This window comes from Falco rusticolus, chromosome 3 (assembly GCF_015220075.1).
Source record: "Falco rusticolus isolate bFalRus1 chromosome 3, bFalRus1.pri, whole genome shotgun sequence".
In the NCBI taxonomy this organism is placed as follows: Eukaryota; Metazoa; Chordata; class Aves; order Falconiformes; family Falconidae; genus Falco; species Falco rusticolus.
In genome coordinates this window covers 74490106-74508810 of record NC_051189.1, presented here as the reverse complement: position 1 = coordinate 74508810, position 18705 = coordinate 74490106, and the positions used below count along the sequence as shown (strand labels likewise).

General features: G+C 39.0%; 1 protein-coding gene across 7 annotated transcripts; it reads right to left on the bottom strand.

Annotated features, from left to right (window-relative positions):
- Positions 1–1090: 1090 nt before the first annotated feature.
- BAG1 (BAG cochaperone 1) lies at positions 1091–18564 on the bottom strand. Of its 7 annotated transcripts, XR_005103165.1 has the most exons (9): positions 18460–18564; positions 15107–15235; positions 14885–14967; positions 14057–14170; positions 13457–13564; positions 13155–13293; positions 8079–8144; positions 4438–4500; positions 1813–1845 (listed from the first exon to the last, which is right to left on the bottom strand). XR_005103165.1 is itself a non-coding variant. In XM_037380003.1 (7 exons), the coding sequence occupies exons 1-7, from the start codon at positions 18560–18562 to the stop codon at positions 1756–1758; spliced, it is 690 nt and encodes a 229-aa protein (XP_037235900.1). In that variant the 5' UTR covers positions 18563–18564; the 3' UTR covers positions 1091–1755. The 7 variants fall into 7 exon arrangements, 5 of the variants coding, with proteins under 5 accessions (XP_037235900.1, XP_037235901.1, XP_037235902.1 ...); XR_005103166.1 differs by lacking the exon at positions 13155–13293 and having other exon boundaries at positions 1815–1845; positions 8079–8156; XM_037380003.1 differs by lacking the exons at positions 8079–8144; positions 13155–13293 and having other exon boundaries at positions 1091–1845.
- Between the last annotated feature and the right edge of the window lie 141 nt (positions 18565–18705).

Sequence of the window (18705 nt, the reverse complement as noted above, 5' to 3'; positions counted from 1 at the left end):
ACATGCTGGGGAAATGCAGCATGACCAGTCTAGTAGCCTAGGAAAAAATATCCACAGTCCCAGCAAACGTACCATTTCCTAATGTGATAGACAAGCTTCTTAGTTGAGACCTTGAAATCCTCCACAGATGCTGAGAAGCAAGTTACATATGGAAAAAATACAACCTTGAAGAAACAGGTTAATGGTAAAAAATACGGCAACTCCAATTTTGGTATAGTCAAAAGGCATGTTTAGAATAAAAGTGACTCTTTCTAATGCAGGGCTATCACTTCATTTGTTCAATGGCATTTTTCACTGAAGAAATGCTCCCCCAATTACAAACATCAAAGATAATACTTTAATAATAATACTTTAGATATTATTTAAGGTTTATAATTTATTAGAAGTTAACATCTTTTTGCACACATTTCCTATTTTTATCTTCAAAGGCAAGCTAATCTTAAAACAGTCACATATGGATAAAGGCTCACTACCTAAGGGACATTTCTAAACATCCTCAGCCTGACTCATTTGAGGAGAAAGAGGGGGTGTTTTCCTCCCCCAGAAACAGGTTCCTTGCCACTGCATAGACAGCTAACCTACTGATCGGAAGCATTAGTGAAAAAGCAACTCCCACTACAGGTACATTAGCTATGGGCTCTGACCAACAACTGCAAAGTTGGCTGCACCTGCTGACAGTCACCATCTCCTGCAAAAGCTTTTTTTCAGCTAACCGAGAAGGCTAAAGCATGGCACATATATGACTGCAAGAATCAGTCATAACCCTCAGACGCACAGCATTGCTAAAATAAAATTGTGTCACTTTGTAACATGTTATAAAAATTCACTGATTACCTTAACAGACTAGAAATAATCACTGCAATTTTCCATTAAATATAGCATCATGAACTCAGTTAAATCAGAAAAAAAAAAAGTACAAAAGCCCTTTTGAAATAGCTCCCTAGTTATACTTTGCTTGAACTGAACCCTTGGTATATAAGCAGCATGAGTAATCTCGTTTCATTTCCCACTGTAACTCAAGACAGAACACAAACAATAAAAATAAGAATAATCTATAAAAAACACAGTACATCAGAAATCTATGTAAAAAACATAGGTCTGTATCAAGGAGCTCAGTAACAACTTAAAGCACCACTCAAAATTAGGTACCATACATGTTACAGTACATTCCATTTATTATGACAATTTAAGGCTAAAATAGGTACGACTCCCTTATAGTCAAGCTTTCTTATATTTATAAATGCATACAAACATTAAGTAGATACAAATGCGTATTTTTTTATTGCTCTGAACTGTCTACTAGAATGTTCGACTATCCCAGATGTCATCTCAGTTTGCCTTTTTCAATCAAGCTGAAGTCCTCTTACTATTGCAAGTTATGGCACTTGTACGATTATAAACCTTCTTTGATTTGAGCTGTAAATAAATGCAAAGACATATCAGACAAAACTGCCCATCACTGCAAACTTTATAACTTAGTTAACTAAACATTTGTCCATAAGATACGTAACAATTCACCACAAAGATTATTTCTGCCATTCTTCTGGAAGGATTTTCTTTTCAAAATAATAGATATAACCAAGCGGCTAACAAGACAATCAGCAAGAAATGACTGACTGGTACCAGTCTAACAGACTGGGCTTTAAAAAAACAAAACAAAACAAACAAAGGCTGAATACGTGCTCCAAAACAAAGAGCAAACTTTTCTTCTTGCTCATAGAGCAATTATGTTTCCTAATTATGTAGGGCAATGCCTTATTCTGCCAGTGCCAAATTCTTTGACTGTAGCTTGTCCATTTCTTGACCAATATTTCCTTCAATGGTATCACACTGGGCAAGAAAAACCTGAGAATAAGAAATAAACGAATGTTACTGGGGATGCAATTATAGCAATGGCAGATGCTTCCATAAGAACAGAAACTGCAGTTTCCATCATGAATTTGAAGAAGCCAACTCAACCACCACCTTCCAGTTCAGTTTTATAACAGCTTATTGATAATTTTGTTTACCCAGAATCCAACAGAAACATGATATTTGGTAAGGCAATAACATGGTTGCCCATCCTCACTGGTTCTGCTGCTGCAGTACTTTGAGTTGATCCAAAATTTATAAACGACAGTAAGGATCATAAAGGTTCAGACAAGTTAGTGCTTGAGTTTGGAACATGTCTTTTAAACTCCTTTCTAACACACATACTACTTCTGTAGCTGAGGGCGCAAGTGACAAACCTAATCAACCAAATCTAAAACAAGCTTTCGTTAAACCAAGGCCTCCTCTATTTCTCAGGACTACAGGCCAACACAAACCCTCACCTTTATCAGTAAGTAGCTGGTGTGCCTCAAAAGACAGAAGGCTCCTTTCTAAAAGGGACAGTCCACAGCACCATGAGCTTTCTTAGAACTTGCCCATGAGTTCTTACAAGTACAGCAATCCACACAAAGCAATTAAGAGCCAGCGGCCACTCGTCACTTTGCTTGTGCTGTACACGGCACAAAGCACCAGCACATTAAGCCAATAAATAGTTTTAGGCCAATTCCAACATATGTGAGTACACTGTAGTTTCTGAGAAGACTCTCCCACTACCTATTTATGGCTTGCACTCAAGTTTTGCTATGTCTGTGCTAGACTTTAACAGTCAAACCAGGTATTTAATGTTAAAATTACATTAAGAAATCTCCTTCCCTCTAGAGCAACATACTGTTGTGCCAAGTGAATATTTCTTAACCATCACAGTTTTTTCAATCACCTGTCTTCAACCAATCCCTTAAGCCAGGGGTCCTCAAACTGTTTAATCAGGGGGCCGGCACACAGATGCAGTGGCAGGCAGCCATCTGCGGCTGCTTGGTTTCCCCCCCAACCCCCGGCGGGGGGGTGTCTGTAAATACCAGGGGCCGGATTGAGGACCCTGCGGGGCTGTATCCAGCCCGCAGGCTGTAGTTTGAGGACCCCTGCCTTAAGCCATCATCACTTCTGTAAGGACTTGAGGGATGAAAAAGTCAAAGGTGGTAACAACTGCAGTTGCTGGCTGCAAGTGTTTCATGTCTGTCTCCCCATTCTGGAAAATACATGACTGCCAGCAACAGAAGGCAGTTAATGGCTCCCGCTCACTTTCATGGATACTTAGGAGCAATAAGCATAACTTGCCATCATTTTCTTGCTCTGGAAAAACAAATTGTTGTTAATTGCTCTAAAACCCCTTAAGATTTTTCTGCAGTCCTCTACAGGTTCATAACCTACAGTTGCAGAACACTGTGCCTATAAAAGCACATCAATAACTCTGATTCTGCTCCACAGAAACTGTTTTATGCTTTAACAGCAGTTCTTATACAAAGCCCCTATTTACGCAATAACTTCACCCAAGAGTGCAGCTCTAGTACCTTGCCATGAGGTTTATAGCCATACCTCTATTAAAGAGTTTTGCTGCTTTGGTTAGACACGTGGAATCAAGAGCATGTTCAGAGCTCCACACCACATAGCTATGCCAGCAAGCGTCTTTATTTCAATTTGCATTATCTGAACTTACCTCTATAACTGAGTATAAGTGCTTTGTCCCTAAAGCTGTAACACAAACCATTTCTACTATGAAGTACTTCTTGGTAGGGCTTCCTCTAAAATAGATGGCTATTTCAAAAAATTTGGGTAATGGTAACAGAAAGTTTTTAATAGGGTCACAGTAAAAGACAAAACCTTTCAACTCTAAACATGAATGCAACGTACTTTCACAAACAATTTTCAGATAGAGTCTAACCTGCGACTGAAGCTAGCATAATACAAATAAACCCAGTAATATGAGTAGCATTACCATTCATTTATGGAAGTTTGACGTGGGGGGGGACAATGCCAACACAGGATGAGTTCCAATATTTATTAACAAACCTTCAGCTCAAGGTCTCTAAGGAAACAATGCCTAGGAATTTAGAAGCATCATACAATAGCAAAGCAATTAAAAAACCTACCCCTCAGTACAACTGCTCTCCTGTACAGATTTTACTTCAGAGACTTACTCTCTGTAGAAAATTGGTACATTGCAATGGAAGCTAAAATTTCCCAAAGAACACCTCTAGCAAGATCCAGCAGGAGTCAGTTGAATGCATCCTTGTGCCCAGACCTCATTCTTTATCCCAGTCCTCCAAGATACAGGAAAAGAGGAATGATCCTGTTTTCTTTGCAAGTGAGCAGAATTACAACTTCAGGCAGCCATAAGGCCAAATGCTAGTATAAATTACAAACATCTGAAAATAGCATGAACCACAAAAATCTGTATTTTTGTATGCTGTTTTATAAAGCTATCAAATACCTCCCAAAGAGAGGTCATAAGATATACCAATGTAAGAGCAAACACTGGCAAAATCTAAGCTCCAAATATCCTCATTTTCACAAACCCTTGCTACACAAGCGCTCAGCGTCAACGGGAAACAAAAATAACCCCAAACTCACCTGAACTCTTTTCACCAACCCTTTCTTTTTCAGTTTGCAATCACTGAAATTCTCTGGCAGATTCTGCAGTAAAATAAACAAACAAGTTGATGCAGCTTAATGTTGAAATTATATTAAATTACAGCAAAAACTGAATGTATCAAAGAATCCTCTGAACAGGCATCATGAAAATGCCATGCCTTCTCAGTAAGGATGATTACATGAGAAAGAATTTAAAAGAAAAAGTCATAAATTCACAAAGTCAGGGATGCGGCATGCTGATTGCAAAGAACTGAGCTAGCAAATTTACCATGGTCTTTAGGTAACATACAGCAATAGACTACATACACTGCTTTTGTCTGCTGTGGTGTACATCAATTGTTCTGCTGCACTTTAGGGTTTTTTTCAGCAACTGTAAGATTAAATATTTTACATGAACACATTAACTCAATCACCTGCCATCATTAGGATGTATCATCAGTAATGCAGGCATTGCCAGTCTGAGCTGTACATCTCATCTTCTCTGCAATCTACTCATGGAATACAACACGTGTTAAGTGTCACATGCTGACAGCTTTTCATTTAATTCAAACTGCATCATTTTCTGTACTCCTACAACCCAACATATTCATGTAAGTTATCTCAGCAAACGTTATATGCTTTGTCCTTTGTGAGCTATGTGAAATCCAGGTGTCGGTGGGGAATAGTGCTCAGGTTTATGATGTTTTTTTGAAACAGGTAAAACACCTGTACAGATGACTATTATTATATAAAGTTTATGCAAGTATTCTTAGAAACACTGTGCTCTCACTGCTGAAGATGCAGAAAAATCTTGGGAGTTTCTCACTGGTATAGCTTTTATTTTCCACCCTAACTCCATATCAAGAATAGTGGTTTCCCTATAATACTCTGTTTCAACTAAAATGCAAAGCCTCACTGGGAGATTTAGATATATAATCTCTTACAACAATTGAAAAATAAAGGTGCTCTTTTCTTTTAGTGTCCAGCCAAACACAGGTTTTGTATATAACCTAATACAGGAGACAGAAATATATAAGCCTTCACACCAAAGCAGCAGCCCATCATGGAAAGTGAAACTATAGGCATCACTGAGATCAAGATCCCAGTAAGTTCAGGGATCACACAGCTCCAGTATTTGTGCAGTAATCAGCACACTGTAAGTGATAACAAAAAAATAATCACCAGGCTTAGCATGCTTTTCCAGAACCATGGGTGAGGAGAAAATGAGCACATTCCAGAGTCAGCTAGAACACATTCTTACATTTCTAAAGGCAATCAAAAGAGGCTTCAGGGCCTGGGGATGGTTGGCAAGGGAATCTGCAGCTAGTGGGGCTCATTGACAGAGCTTTAAACTAGACTTGAAGCAGGAGGGAGATAATATCAAGCTTGTGCCTGACAAGCTGTGGGACAGCATGCCAAGGTCAGAGGGATGGATGCTAGCAAGGGCCCTCACCCTGCTGCTCTGAGACATGCTGGATACACTGGAGCACACCTCAAGTCTTATGGAGATGAGCGAGGGGCTCCTGACGAAAGAGGAGCCAAAAGGGAACACCAGTGAAATACCTCAAAGGAATTAAGGTGTGTTCCTCTAAACACGTGACACAGCCAACAGCCCAGCTGAAGTGCCTCTGCACCAATGCACACAGCACGGGCAACAGCAGGAGTTGGAAGCCACCATGCTGCTAGAAAGCTATGACCTAGTTGTCATTACTGAAACTTGGTGGGACAAATTCTATGACTGACATGCAGCTATTGATGGCTACAGGCTGTTTCAGATTTTAAATCCCTCTCACTCTTAGACTCAGCTGGAAGAAGGAATGTACAACGCTGCTTCTCGTCTCCTAGGACTGTATGGAAGCTGGAAGTGGGAGTAACTACTACCACACTAACCTCTTCCCAGAGTCAGGTTTTTCAGTTTGTTAGTTTGCTTTGGAAGATGGGTTAAGAGAAAGAAACTTCTGTTCCTGTAGTTCCAGATTCCATTTCTGTTGCTCCAGTACCAGTATTCCCAAAGGCCAGCATTGTTAAGCTGGATAAAACTCATATAAACTTTTATCCCTTCTCTTCCAGACCAGAAAAGGTATTTCCCTTGCAGAGCACTTTTATGTCAGACTGCACCTCCTGAAACAGAACCAGAAACTGGACGTATTTCTTTCAGGTGGAAAAATCACCATCACCATGAGGGACACAAGAGAGGTCAGTACGCAGATTAAGGAACTCTTCAGTTGGTACTAAGATGCACTCCACCACCTAACTATCCTTTCCAAATTCTCTTATTTTGTGAAAAAGAGGAGGAGCTCTGAAAGGAAGTTACCAGGTTAATGCCAGGAATCCGTCAGGCACAATGCAAATTCTCCTACAGGAGCCTGTTCTACACTAGTCACTTCATTCATTTATGTAACGTCACCTTACTTCCATGGATTTACAGCACAGGACAGGTTCAGAAGCTGTTACTACTTTTTCAGCGATGGTCTGCCTAAAAACCTAGGTGTCCATTTTCCAAAGCACAGCTTTTTAAAACTGTCCATTTGGAAGCTACTTTGCTCTTTATGAAGCGTATTTTACAGTACCATGGACTGCAATAAGCTCTTGCTCACGGTAGCATGCCTGTCTCCTCCCAGGAAGTAGGACACTGAAAACGTTGTTGTGTGTTTTTCTGTCCAAATATATAACAAAACAATTGAGAAGCTAGTTTAAAGCTGTGGGTGAATTCTCTTCAAACACCAGCTCTAGTCCACAAATAAAAATGGCAGTCTTGAAAGTATTTAGTTTTCACAGGGAAAAAGTTTAAAAAATATTATAAAGTTATATGAACTGCTGTAAGAGAGCTTAGACATAGGACCCTGTAACCACATCAGAAAACATTCCCGGTTTTCCCTTGGATTTTTAACAACACAATTCACTTTTTAAAATGAACAAAATATGACAAGAAATGTTTAACATAAAGAGTATTTGATGCATACTATTTTGACTCCACATATGTAATAGCCTGAACGAACAAAGATCAGTTAGGTCTAATTATTAATGGCTGATTCTCACCAGAAAATGAAAATGTTATCTCACTGTCAAGGAAATTCTTCTATGCCTTGAAGTTTTCCATGACTTGGAATTTCTTAATAATCAAATTAAAAATGAAATTATGTACTAGCTCAGTTACACTGCGCATCTCCCTTTGCTTATTTCACACTGTATTTTCTGAAAGACATTCTCACCTACACAAGTATTCCTACCAATCCGAAACAGCAAATTAACAGTTTTTTATTGTCAGAATAGGCCTAAATTAACTTTCAATAGCAGACTGGGAACTCCAGCTAGGCTTACCATACACAGTCTGCTTCTAAAACAGATATTGGTAACTGGACTAAACTTTGAAATCTGAGTTCAGACTATTTCTAATTTTGACAACATTTTTCAAAACTGTTCTTTATAATTACATCTGTGCATAAAAACTCCTGTTTGCTTGCACACCCTCGTAACTGCGGGTTTTTTTAAATCACACCTTGTAATCCCCTTGACAGAGACATAGAGTTGGAAGGCCTAAATATACTAACTTACCAAGCTGCTTAAAAGATGTTTTGCAATCAAATTAGTAATGTTCACAAATCTTAACATAAAATTAAATCTCACAGTCTCTGTTTTACCTTAGTCAGCTTACGTCTCCTCTCCAGGAATACGTTGTCCAACTATTCAGGGTTTAACAGGTGAAGCTGGCAATAAACCTTAAGTCACAATAACATTTCCAAATTTAATGAAAATCACAGGTAATTAAAGAAGGAGTAGCTTAAGCCTAAGCAGTGCTTATGCAAAATTCTTGCCAAATCTACATTTTGGTGCTAGCACTGCTTGCAGAGCAGTATTTGGATTAGTATATGGCTTTCTACTGCACAGCATATTCTTACATTTATAGCAGGTCTCCTCTTTGCATTGCACTTCCTCTGTGACCAACCCCTGCTCAAGTCTCACAGTCATTGGTCTATATGGTCTTAAACTGTCAGAAATGACTGCAGTGCTGGCTTCACCCCAGCAACTCCTGTAGAACTCCTGGGCACAGGTTCCTTATCCTCCCGCCATCCACCCAGAAACAGAGCCCAAGTCTTCCTGTTACCAGTGGCTATATCCCACCCCACAACCCCAAACTCAGAGTTGCTTAACCGTATCTCTTGAAGAGTTCTCACCCTGCAGATACACAGATGTTCTTTTGTATCCACAACACTCATACTTTATACAAGAATTCCTTAAAAGCAATCGCTGTTTACACAGTGATAAATTTGTGTATTTTCCTGCCTCTAGATCCTCTCTATTCTTGAGTGTTCTTTCAACTACAAACCCAGCACCCCTCTCTCCTGATCACTGCTTATGAAATACAGACTCTCTTGCATTTCTTCCCATCTCCCAGCTGATCTCCTAATAAACCCGCCTCCCTCTGCCATAGAACATCACCTCCAGCTCTTCTCAAGCTTCATGTGTTTTGGAAGTGGTTCCAATAACAATTTTTAAGCTTAGGGTTCCCACCACATCTTTGTTCTCCTCTGGTTATTTCCTAAACCATAGACCCCAATAGGTAGTATCTGATGCCTGAATCCACTTTATAGCAGTGTAGTTAGTTAATAAACAAAACAAATGCTAGCCAAATTAATTATGACTATTTTATCAGAACCAAAGGGACATCATATTTAAAAGAGACAATCTCCTATACTAGCAGTCACTAGCAATAATAGCTAGAAAAATTCGTAGTTTGTTATCAAATTACTTAAAATAAAAATGACTCTGCTACACACATGCCACCAATGCTAATGGGTTGAAAAAAGTATTTTTTGGTGGTACTCCATCCATCTAACAAGACAATTTTTCATTATTTTCTTTTATAAATCAAGAAAATATAGTATTTTTGTGTGCAGTTTTACTGACTATCAGCCCTTCACTTTTTTTAAACTTATTGTTAAATAAATTGGTAAATTAGGTAAGCACATTACATTGACACTGAGTCTTCTTCACCTAAGTAGACAACTGAGCAGTTTCTTTAAAAGCAGCTATTAAACAGCAGCATTTGTCAACGGCTTTTCTGAATGCAGAAGCTGTAACTAAGCATTCTACTCTCACTGAGGTATGACAGCATTTTTGTGCTCCATGTGCTTTAGAAAAATTTTCCCCCAAAACTTTGACTTCATGGTTATGATTCATATTTAAGATGTGATGTAAGAATCACAATTAACAAATGCTTATCGAATGCTTATTTATCCAGGTAAATTCAAAAGGTTTAGTAGTAAGTTCTCATGTTATTCTAAGTAGCAAAACTTCCCAGAAGCCTGGGAAATGTTTGTTACAGACACAGTAAGGTGTTTTTTTTCCATAATAATTACTGTAATCCTTGAAATGTTAATTTGGTATGGACTTACCAGATGACAAGTATAGCAGGGGCAAGGAGACAGTGAAAAAAGCTTCATCCGAACAGTATAGTAATTTAAATAACTTTTACAGAGAATTATAACCAAAAAAAAACCCCACAAGAAAGGAAGATGGGCCATCAGAACTTAATTATGAGTCAGTCATGTTATCAGTGTCCTCAGTACTGATACATGCAATTTGACAGATGTTTTTTTCATGAGTCTATATAAACAAAATCAATGACTGGTATCTCAGAAGACAAAGGGTTTCTTTCAGTTGTTCGTACAATCTGTTCTCCGCAATATTGTCTTCCTAGATTACAAGCATGCCGTTTAATAAGAAATCATTATGAGAACAAAGTAACCTCTCAGACTGCAATACTGGTGACAGACTTCATGTAAATTAAAGCAGGCTCACAATAAGTAGTGTCATGACTGTGAATTTAAATTTCCTACTGATCTCAGAAAAGCTTTACTTCTTTTTTCTTGAAAAACCCTTCAGTTATTTACAAAATTATGCCAGTTGATCAAGTCAAGGATCTTCTCTGTTCTGCTCACTGAGATTTGTAACAAATAATGTACTTTGACTCCTGGACCAAATGGTTTAATTGCTGAAATAAATGGCATTTCTGGTGATGCACACAGACAAATCTTCGAATGCTCAACAAGACCAAATCTGTATCTCTCCTGAAGGAAACTTCAAAGGTCTGTGGCTTATGGGAATGTCCAGCTGCGTCATAGCATTCAAAAATCTGTAAGATGCTCGTAAGATCCCTCCACCCTTCCTGCTGTGGAAGCAGTAGCTACTTAAACACATTTAACGTTAAAATGTTTAAGTTACAGTTAACTCTACCCAAACTCATCCCTTCAAGACATTCCTTTCACACCTCTGGCAGTGACAACACTGCATTTTTTTCTCCCACCCCAACACTGCATGACTACCAAGCTACTTCTCCATTTCCCAAATGACTTCTTTTAAATACACAGTTGTTGAACACAGTCTAGTAAAAATGAGTATTAGTTCCAAACTCAGCTCCTCTAATTAACGAGCTTGTCTGGTAACAGTAAGAGGGTGACACCCCTAGAACAGATAGAAAACAACATGCAGGCTTCGTCACCCTTAGCTCTCTATAACCATACAAATCTCATTTTGGATCAAGCCAGATGTTTTTGATTGAACCAAACAATGTATGACAGCCAAGACACCTTAAAGAGTTTTCACAACCATTCCGCCAAAGAAACAAACTGGAACATTTATAGTGTGAGTTTGCCAGTTTCACTTTTACAGTGCATCCATTCTGTCTCTGGCTCGCTCAGTTCCGCGCCCCCCCCCCCCCCCCCCCCCTTATCTCTTTTTAACATTCTTTTGGTTGAATCAACAGCATATCTATATGGTTAACAGCGTTTAAGAGATTTGTCAGAACTTGCCTTTTACTTGGCTAACAAAAAAGAATACTAAATACTGTATAAAACAGTTCTGAGATACAGATAAAATACTCTCTGGAAGCTTTATGCTTTCCTGCTTTGCATTTCTATTTACCTTTTTTTACTTCAGTGGAACCCATTTAATGTGCATATACATACCTCATTACTCTTCTGTGTTGCTACCTCTATGTATTGCACAACTACAGTACAGCTATGTAGTACCTCAGGAAGTTGGTGGCCTGTTCATCTGATCTGGTGTAATACCAAGACACTGAACAGCTAGATTCCACTCAACTACATGTATTTCATCTGCAAGATTTCACAGAAATCTCACAGAAGTTCAGTTTTTATGACAAAATCCACAGCCACCTTTGTATATTAACACAAATAAATATGGACTTTGGTATGTGTAACAATTTCAATCATTCGTAATACAAATCCTCACTTATTTCTTGCTAAAAAAAAAATGAACTGAGGCTTGTCCATGTCATAGGCTCTTATACAACAAAGTAAAAAACTATTAAAAATATTAAAATATACTAATTATAATTACTTTTAGCTTTGGCAGCTCCAGTTCCAGAAGAGACAAAACTGAGACACAGGGAATCCATTATTTCCTAAATCTAAACGTGAAGTCACTAGGCTATAAGCCTTCTAAAATCTTGTACTAAATCTGAAAGTCCTTTGTCCAGTACTATTTAGAGTATTTTGGATAAGGAGGTAGATAATAGCACATTTTCTGTTTAAGCCATGCAAAAAGTACCAGAATCAAGTTAACTTGGGAAATTCAGTTTGGATTAATTAGGAAGCAGTGAAAGGGTTTTTCAAGTACTGACTTTTTTCTCAATAGGACAGATTCAGAAATTGAAGGGATCAGAAATAAGCTTTAATCCCATCCAATTTAAACAGTTGTCACCTCTGCTATTTTCATGGCAACAGATTGTAAATCTGCCACTTCAAACAGGAAATCAGTTATACAAAGTCTGTATGTCTAACAGGATTCAAGAACTGTCAGCAAAGTATTTTCCTCTATGTGAGGCAGAAAAGGAAAGAGAATTTTTGAGACTTCAAAATACTTAGCATATTACAATTAAAAATAGTATTTTAAGAACTGTTGGCTATAACAAACAGCAAAGGCTAGTTTACCATTAAAGGTGTACAATATGAAAGGAGGAAAAATAAGTTAATGAGCTTCCACCATTCTTAGGAACACATCCGTATCATATAGCATCTGACGATGGCCAATTCAAATTATTCCTCTTTGATTTAGTCTGCAGCTGAACTTCAAAGTGTCCATCAAGTAAACTACATTTGGTTTACCAATTACAGGCATTTGCATGAAATATTTCTGAAACAATCCCACAAAGGGTCACTGTACAAAGGAGTAGACCCAAAGACATCACTACCACAGAAAAGCAGCATTTTTCCTTCAGAGCAGGATATTATGACCTAATTACATAACAAAAGTTTACAGAGAATAACCAGCAGAGAAACAGAATAAGGACATACCCTAGTTGCCACAATCTTCTATCTCTACACAAAGTCCCTTATCCTCACCTAGCTTTCAGCTACTACATGATATAGGAAGATATATATTGCACTCTGGAAATACGCTGCAAGGTTATGATCCATTAATGACTGTGAAGCACTTGGATATACCCCAGTACATTCCAATGAAAGAATCCAGTCCTCAATCTGCAAGCATCTCAAGTAAAAGTACTGTCAGTCCACATACGACTGACCAGAAAATTCTTCAGTCTTCGGGACCTCCTTGTTCCTACGTGATATAGAATACAAAGTGTATCTGTTGTTTTGGGGTGTTTTTTTCAGACCTTTATTGTTACCATGAAGTTTAACATGAAAGTTTGCCAAGACAAACTAAAAGGGTAAAACTTGAGTAAAGGATACCCATTTCATGTAGTCTTAACAAGCTGCTGCCCCAAAATGAAGCTCTTCTGTGGAATGGGGAAGCATACACAGGCATTAATGTCACCATTTAGAAATAGATGCTGCCAAGTAGTCTTTTGGAGACATACAGGGGCAAGAGCTGGATATTAAAGAAAAAATGAGCAAACCAATTAACTAATTTTCAAAGCTAAAACAATTTTTTTAGTATTTTAAAATATCAAATAAATTACAAGCAAGTACATTCTTAACAGTAGGTTTGGTCTCTATTGCAATTTGACAGTCTTCTGAGGTTATTTACTTACCATAGCATCAATCTGTTCCAGGATCTTCATGAACTGCTCTGCAGTTCCTTTTATCCTCTTGTCCAGCTGTTTTAGTGCTTCTACTTGGAGATCCTTTGCTAAAAATCCCTGAGGAGGAAAAACAGAGGGAAGGAAAATCAAAATTATTCCATAACTTATAGAATATCCAGCTAAGAAAATGCATCAATGCACCACAGCAGGAAACACCTTCTACTATTTCTGTAGTTTCAAATATGATAGGGACTAGTCTCAATCTGTAATCTATCATTCCTTGAAATGCTAAATATAAGCTCTGCTAGGTTTACTTAAAAGATTAAACAGACATTAGACTTTGAGAGAACTCTTTATGCTTTTCCAGATCTAAATGTTAATTTATCCAATATGCAACAATATTTATCTTTTTCCAAACAGTGCCATGTCTCTATCTAGCAAACTCACAAGCAGCATTTGAAATTCAGTAAGAATTTTACAGGACCTTTGGACAGTTAGGAGGGGCAGCCTATTATGGACTGCTCAAAAGCTTTACACAGTACTTTTTAAAAATACTTATACCTACAAAATTGTTTCACAAAGATATAAAATGATACAAAACCAGCATACCTTCTGGATACTTGTGAACTCTTTATTAACTTCCTCTAACTTATTAGCTATTTGCTCCACTGACTTCTCCAAATCTTTTAACTTCTTTACTTCAGCCTCTTCTTCTGGACTATTCTGTGTATTCAAAATTACAACATTCACAACTATGGAACAAACAGAGACACTATGCAGCTAAAAAGCAGCAACAGTGCTAATAGTCATAAAGCTTCTGCTGATTAAAAATATGTATTAACCTTGTTTTCTTTCCATATTTTAATACCTATCAAATAAGCTTCTTCCAAAGTTTAATTACAAATATAATCAAAGCAGCAACATATATAAACACATTAAATGATACAAATTTGAAAGGAAAAAGGAAAAGTGCGAACTTCTTTTTGTTAACTTATCACCTTTAAAGTAAGGGTAACAATTTATATCATGAGATACTACCTTGTCCTCTACTTGGCAAAAGCAGCCACAAGTCATTTCACCAGAAATTACCCAGCAGACTCAGTAGCTACAGATATTTTTATTTTTCTTTTAAACTAGAAAAATAAGATGAGCAGATAAGGTCATCAGTGCACAGAAGGTTCATGAGTACTGACAAGCAACAGATTAGGCAGAAATTTGTCAATAATGTAAGGCAGAAGTCAGTCAATAATGGAATTTCAGAAATGTACAAGCTGCCAAGTTATTCACACCACAACATGAGACTGAACTCAACTCTGTGGGTAGGTATACAAGATTAGATTTATGCTGTAACTTGTTTCTGTGTTCAGTAGCTGAAGCACTGACAGAAATTACAATAATTTAAGGGGGGGGAAAAAAACGGTCAAAGGCAACACTTACCCTTTTCCCAATCAACATGACTTTGCAACCATTTTTAATACCAAGTGCCGACAATGGTTGTTCCAGTTCTTTCAGAGACTTCCCTAAATGGAAGAGGAAAAAAAACAGTTAAAATATAGTTAGCAGCCTAAGTGTCTTTTTGAAGACATTGAAAGCATGGACACATGAAAGTGACTAAAAGTAAAGGTATCATCATCAATCATTGATAGATTTATACATTACCTTTGTATATCAGTTTCTGAAAAGGAACTGGAACCCCAGTGACTTGTTCAATAAGTACAGCCATGTCTTGTAGTGTAGGTTCACTATCTTCCTGTTGAGAAGCAACCCGAATACTGTGTTTTTCATTACCTAAGAAGAAACAGAGTAACAGTAATACTTATTTTTACCTAGAAAATATTACAGGGAATCTGTTTTTAATATTTATTTCTGCAGAAGTTCTCAAATCACTGATTCTCACATACAATAATAATTACCAATCAAAGGATTCTATTGCATGTCTTTCCTCTTGAAGTGACTTACCTCAGCTAAAAATTTACATTCTAATAACCCGAAATGTTTAATCAGGTGAATTCTACTGGCATAATGCTCCTGCTAAGTATTATTCCCCACCTTTTAAGAGTGTAGATGGTGTCGACATCCCACGAGCTAAAGCATGAAAGTCACACCTTTCTGATGTATTCCATTTCCCACTTGAAGGAACTTTAAATGGCACAAGTCTTGGGGAATCTGAGACAATTTATCACTTCCTTTGCTTCCTACTCCTCATAAATGAGAAGCAAGGTATCAATGCCTAACCTCTCTCCCCTCCACCAGCCACCCAAGAGAATTCTCACAATCCAAAAATTATTATTTCTCCCCATAATACATATGCAGCCTGAACCACTTTAAGAAGCCTCAGCCTCTATGACACCTTTCACTTATGGGACATCCTATTCAAAGTCCCTGTGAATACTTGCATTCAAACAGCAGGAAGTTTTTAGAAAAAAGGAGTATGTCTGTGAAACTGCTTTACAATAGACCCTTTTCTATAACCTTCTGCTCCCACACACTTAAGGCTTGTCAATCTGAAAGCACCCACAGGAACCAGCCACCACTGGCTCAAGGGAAATCAAGACAGGCATTTTTACTGTGCAAGAAGAGAGAAGTCCTTAACAAACACCAGAAATAAAACTATTATCATTAAGTGTGTGTATCTTTTACGAAGAAGAGCACTAGAAATATAAATTTTAAAATGTTCCAGCTGCCTAGAGTCACATGACAAACTTGCAAGCTCCAACAATATTTCTTAATTCCAAAATTATTTTATGCTCAAAATCACATCATACAAACTCTCCCCCAAGCAATTTCCATAAACGGACTTTCTTCCCAATCTGTGGTTTCTCTGTTTGTTTGTTTGTTTTGGGGCTGGGGTGTTAAGTCCTAACCTCAATATATTTCAAAAGGCTGTTTTGATATATATAACTGCTTTGTGTAAAGGCTGTGCCTGTCAGCAGTTAGAAAGAAAAAAGAAACGAACAGCTAATGAGAAAGAGAACAGCTGAAGTTTGCCTAGCAATAGAAACAGTTTTAATTCCAAATTAAGAGTACCACTTTGGGCAGACTGTAATAAAATATTAGTGTAAATTCACAGCAGAGTGAAATCACCATGAAATATATCTCATGGATTAGAACTGGTATTATCAGTTTGCTTCAGTAAATAACAATACTAATTTAAAGCAACCACCAGTACGAAATTCCAAAATATTTAAAAAAACAAAAAGCCTAAACACTTATAAAAAACAGGTCTATACAATTTCTTGCAGATTGTCAGGTAATATATGTGGGTCTGCTACTATTCTCTTTCTTAACCCTTATTAGCATCTTTCCCCACTTTCACTCATGCATGCAAAATTTTAATAAAATGTTTGCGCTAAGTAGTCAACTAGCATCTGACAACAGATAAAAATTGGACAGCTTAAGTCCAAGATGAGCAATGCCTTTTATTCGCTATTTATTGATGTCAAAGTAATTACCAGACAAGAAAATAACTGGAAAGATAAAAATATTCTCACATAAGAAGACTCTTGGCAAACAGCAAGATGTTGGAATTATAAATATTTTAGTATCGTTAAGCTATTGTCATCTTTGCAAACGAAAACCCCTCAAATCAAATAGAGCTTTCTGAGGGCATCAATGAGCACAAGTCATGAAGATACAAACAGATTATTCCATAAAGTTCCTACCAAATACTCTTAGATAAAGCTGCCAGGTGATAAAGGAAACATTTTCACAAAATAATATAACAGTTTGAAAGCACAAACGAGCAAGCAGAAATAAACAAGCTCTAAAGATGGAAAGAATGTCACCAACATAGTGCAAAAGGAAGAGGAGCAGAATTTATTATTGAATAATTTTAAAAATAATCGTTAAAAATTAACAAGCTTTGTTAACAAAAATCAGCTGATTAATATCTTCCCGATTTAATACCTTACTATCCTCATTACTCCTACTACCTCACCTAGATCCACTTCACCAAAATTTAATAACGTTATTTCCCATCTTATTTTTAAAAACTACGGAGTCCAGGCTATTCTTACCTCTTTGCAGTAACTTCTTCTATTTATTTGCAGATTTAACCACATCTTCCCTTCCACCTTCTTCTCCCTCCTCCTATTTCTCTTCCCGAGGAAAAAAAGATCAACCATACCAGCTGGCCTTTGAATAACCAGTTTCATCAGGTCAGCATTCAACTGTCATACTGAAGAAACCACCAGTACCCCTTGCAAGCTGGCATCTCACCAGCGACAAACATTCAAGCTTATTCAACAAGCAAGAAGGCAGCCCACTGGGTAGCACATGCTTTTAGCCTACAGTGCCGACTTTAGTGATATATTTCATCTAAATGAGGATTACTACCAAAAGAGTGACTTCTGCTCCATGCTCTCTGGCATGGACAGCCTTGTTAACTGTTCCCATCATCTCCTTACAGCAGATCTACCCCCGTTTAATCATCTTGTTGATACAGAAAAAGCTTTTTTTTCTTTTTTCCTTCTGTTGGAACCGCTTAAGTGATCCAGCTTGAGGGAGGCGGCGACACGTGGCCAGAACACGTGTAACGTTACGGTAGCAGCCGGGATCGAGACCAGGCAAAGCGGAGGACGAGCCGTGACCCGCTGAGGCCGAGGCAGGCCGGGCCGCTGGCCCAGCAAGGCCCGGGACGCTGCCGCCACCCAACCGACAGCCCCGGCCCCGCCATTTGCTGTCTCCTCGAGGCCTTGCGGAGCTGCAGCCGCGGGCGCCCCGGCACCAAAGGCCGCCACACGCCCACCTGCCCCACCACTTCGGGCCGCCGCCGTCCGCGCGTTTCCCGCTTACCCCGGCACCAGCGGCAGCCACGGGCCCGCCCGCCCTGCAGCGCCGAGCTACCGCCAACGGCCGGACCCAGGCTCACGGGGAGCGCGGCCGGCAGGGACGGGCGAGCCCCGGGGCCAAACCCGCACAGCCCCGCCGGCGGCCGAGACACCTGGTGAGATGTAGCGGGCCGCGCTCGCCTCGGCAGCGGCTGGAGGTGCCCTCCCCCAGGCGGCTCTTACTGTAAGTGACGGTGACGGTAACCGGGGCTCCTGGCGCCGCCATCTCACCCCGCCACAAGGAAACGGTTCTGCCGGCGCTTCCCGGGGCGCGCCGGTAGCGCATCACTTCCGCCTTAGGCCCCGCCCCGCCAGACGGGAAGGGGTGGGGCAAGGGGAGCGTGACGCCCGCGGGCGGGGCGGGGCCGTTTGCCGGCCTCACCGGCGGCGACAGCCGCCCTCTTTGTAATTAACGAGAGGAAACAATTA

What these genes read in the sequence shown, in the direction of transcription:
- BAG1 (XM_037380003.1), bottom strand. Translation starts at nt 18,562, where the DNA reads ATGCGCTACCGGCGCGCCCCGGGAAGCGCCGGCAGAACCGTTTCCTTG. An exon ending in TCATGTTGATTGGGAAAAGG is followed by an intron (nt 14,171 to 14,884) that starts GTAAGTGTTGCC and finishes TTGAATACACAG; the next exon opens with AATAGTCCAGAAGAAGAGGC. An exon ending in GGTTGGTGAAAAGAGTTCAG is followed by an intron (nt 1,846 to 4,437) that starts GTGAGTTTGGGG and finishes TCTTATTCTCAG; the next exon opens with GTTTTTCTTGCCCAGTGTGA.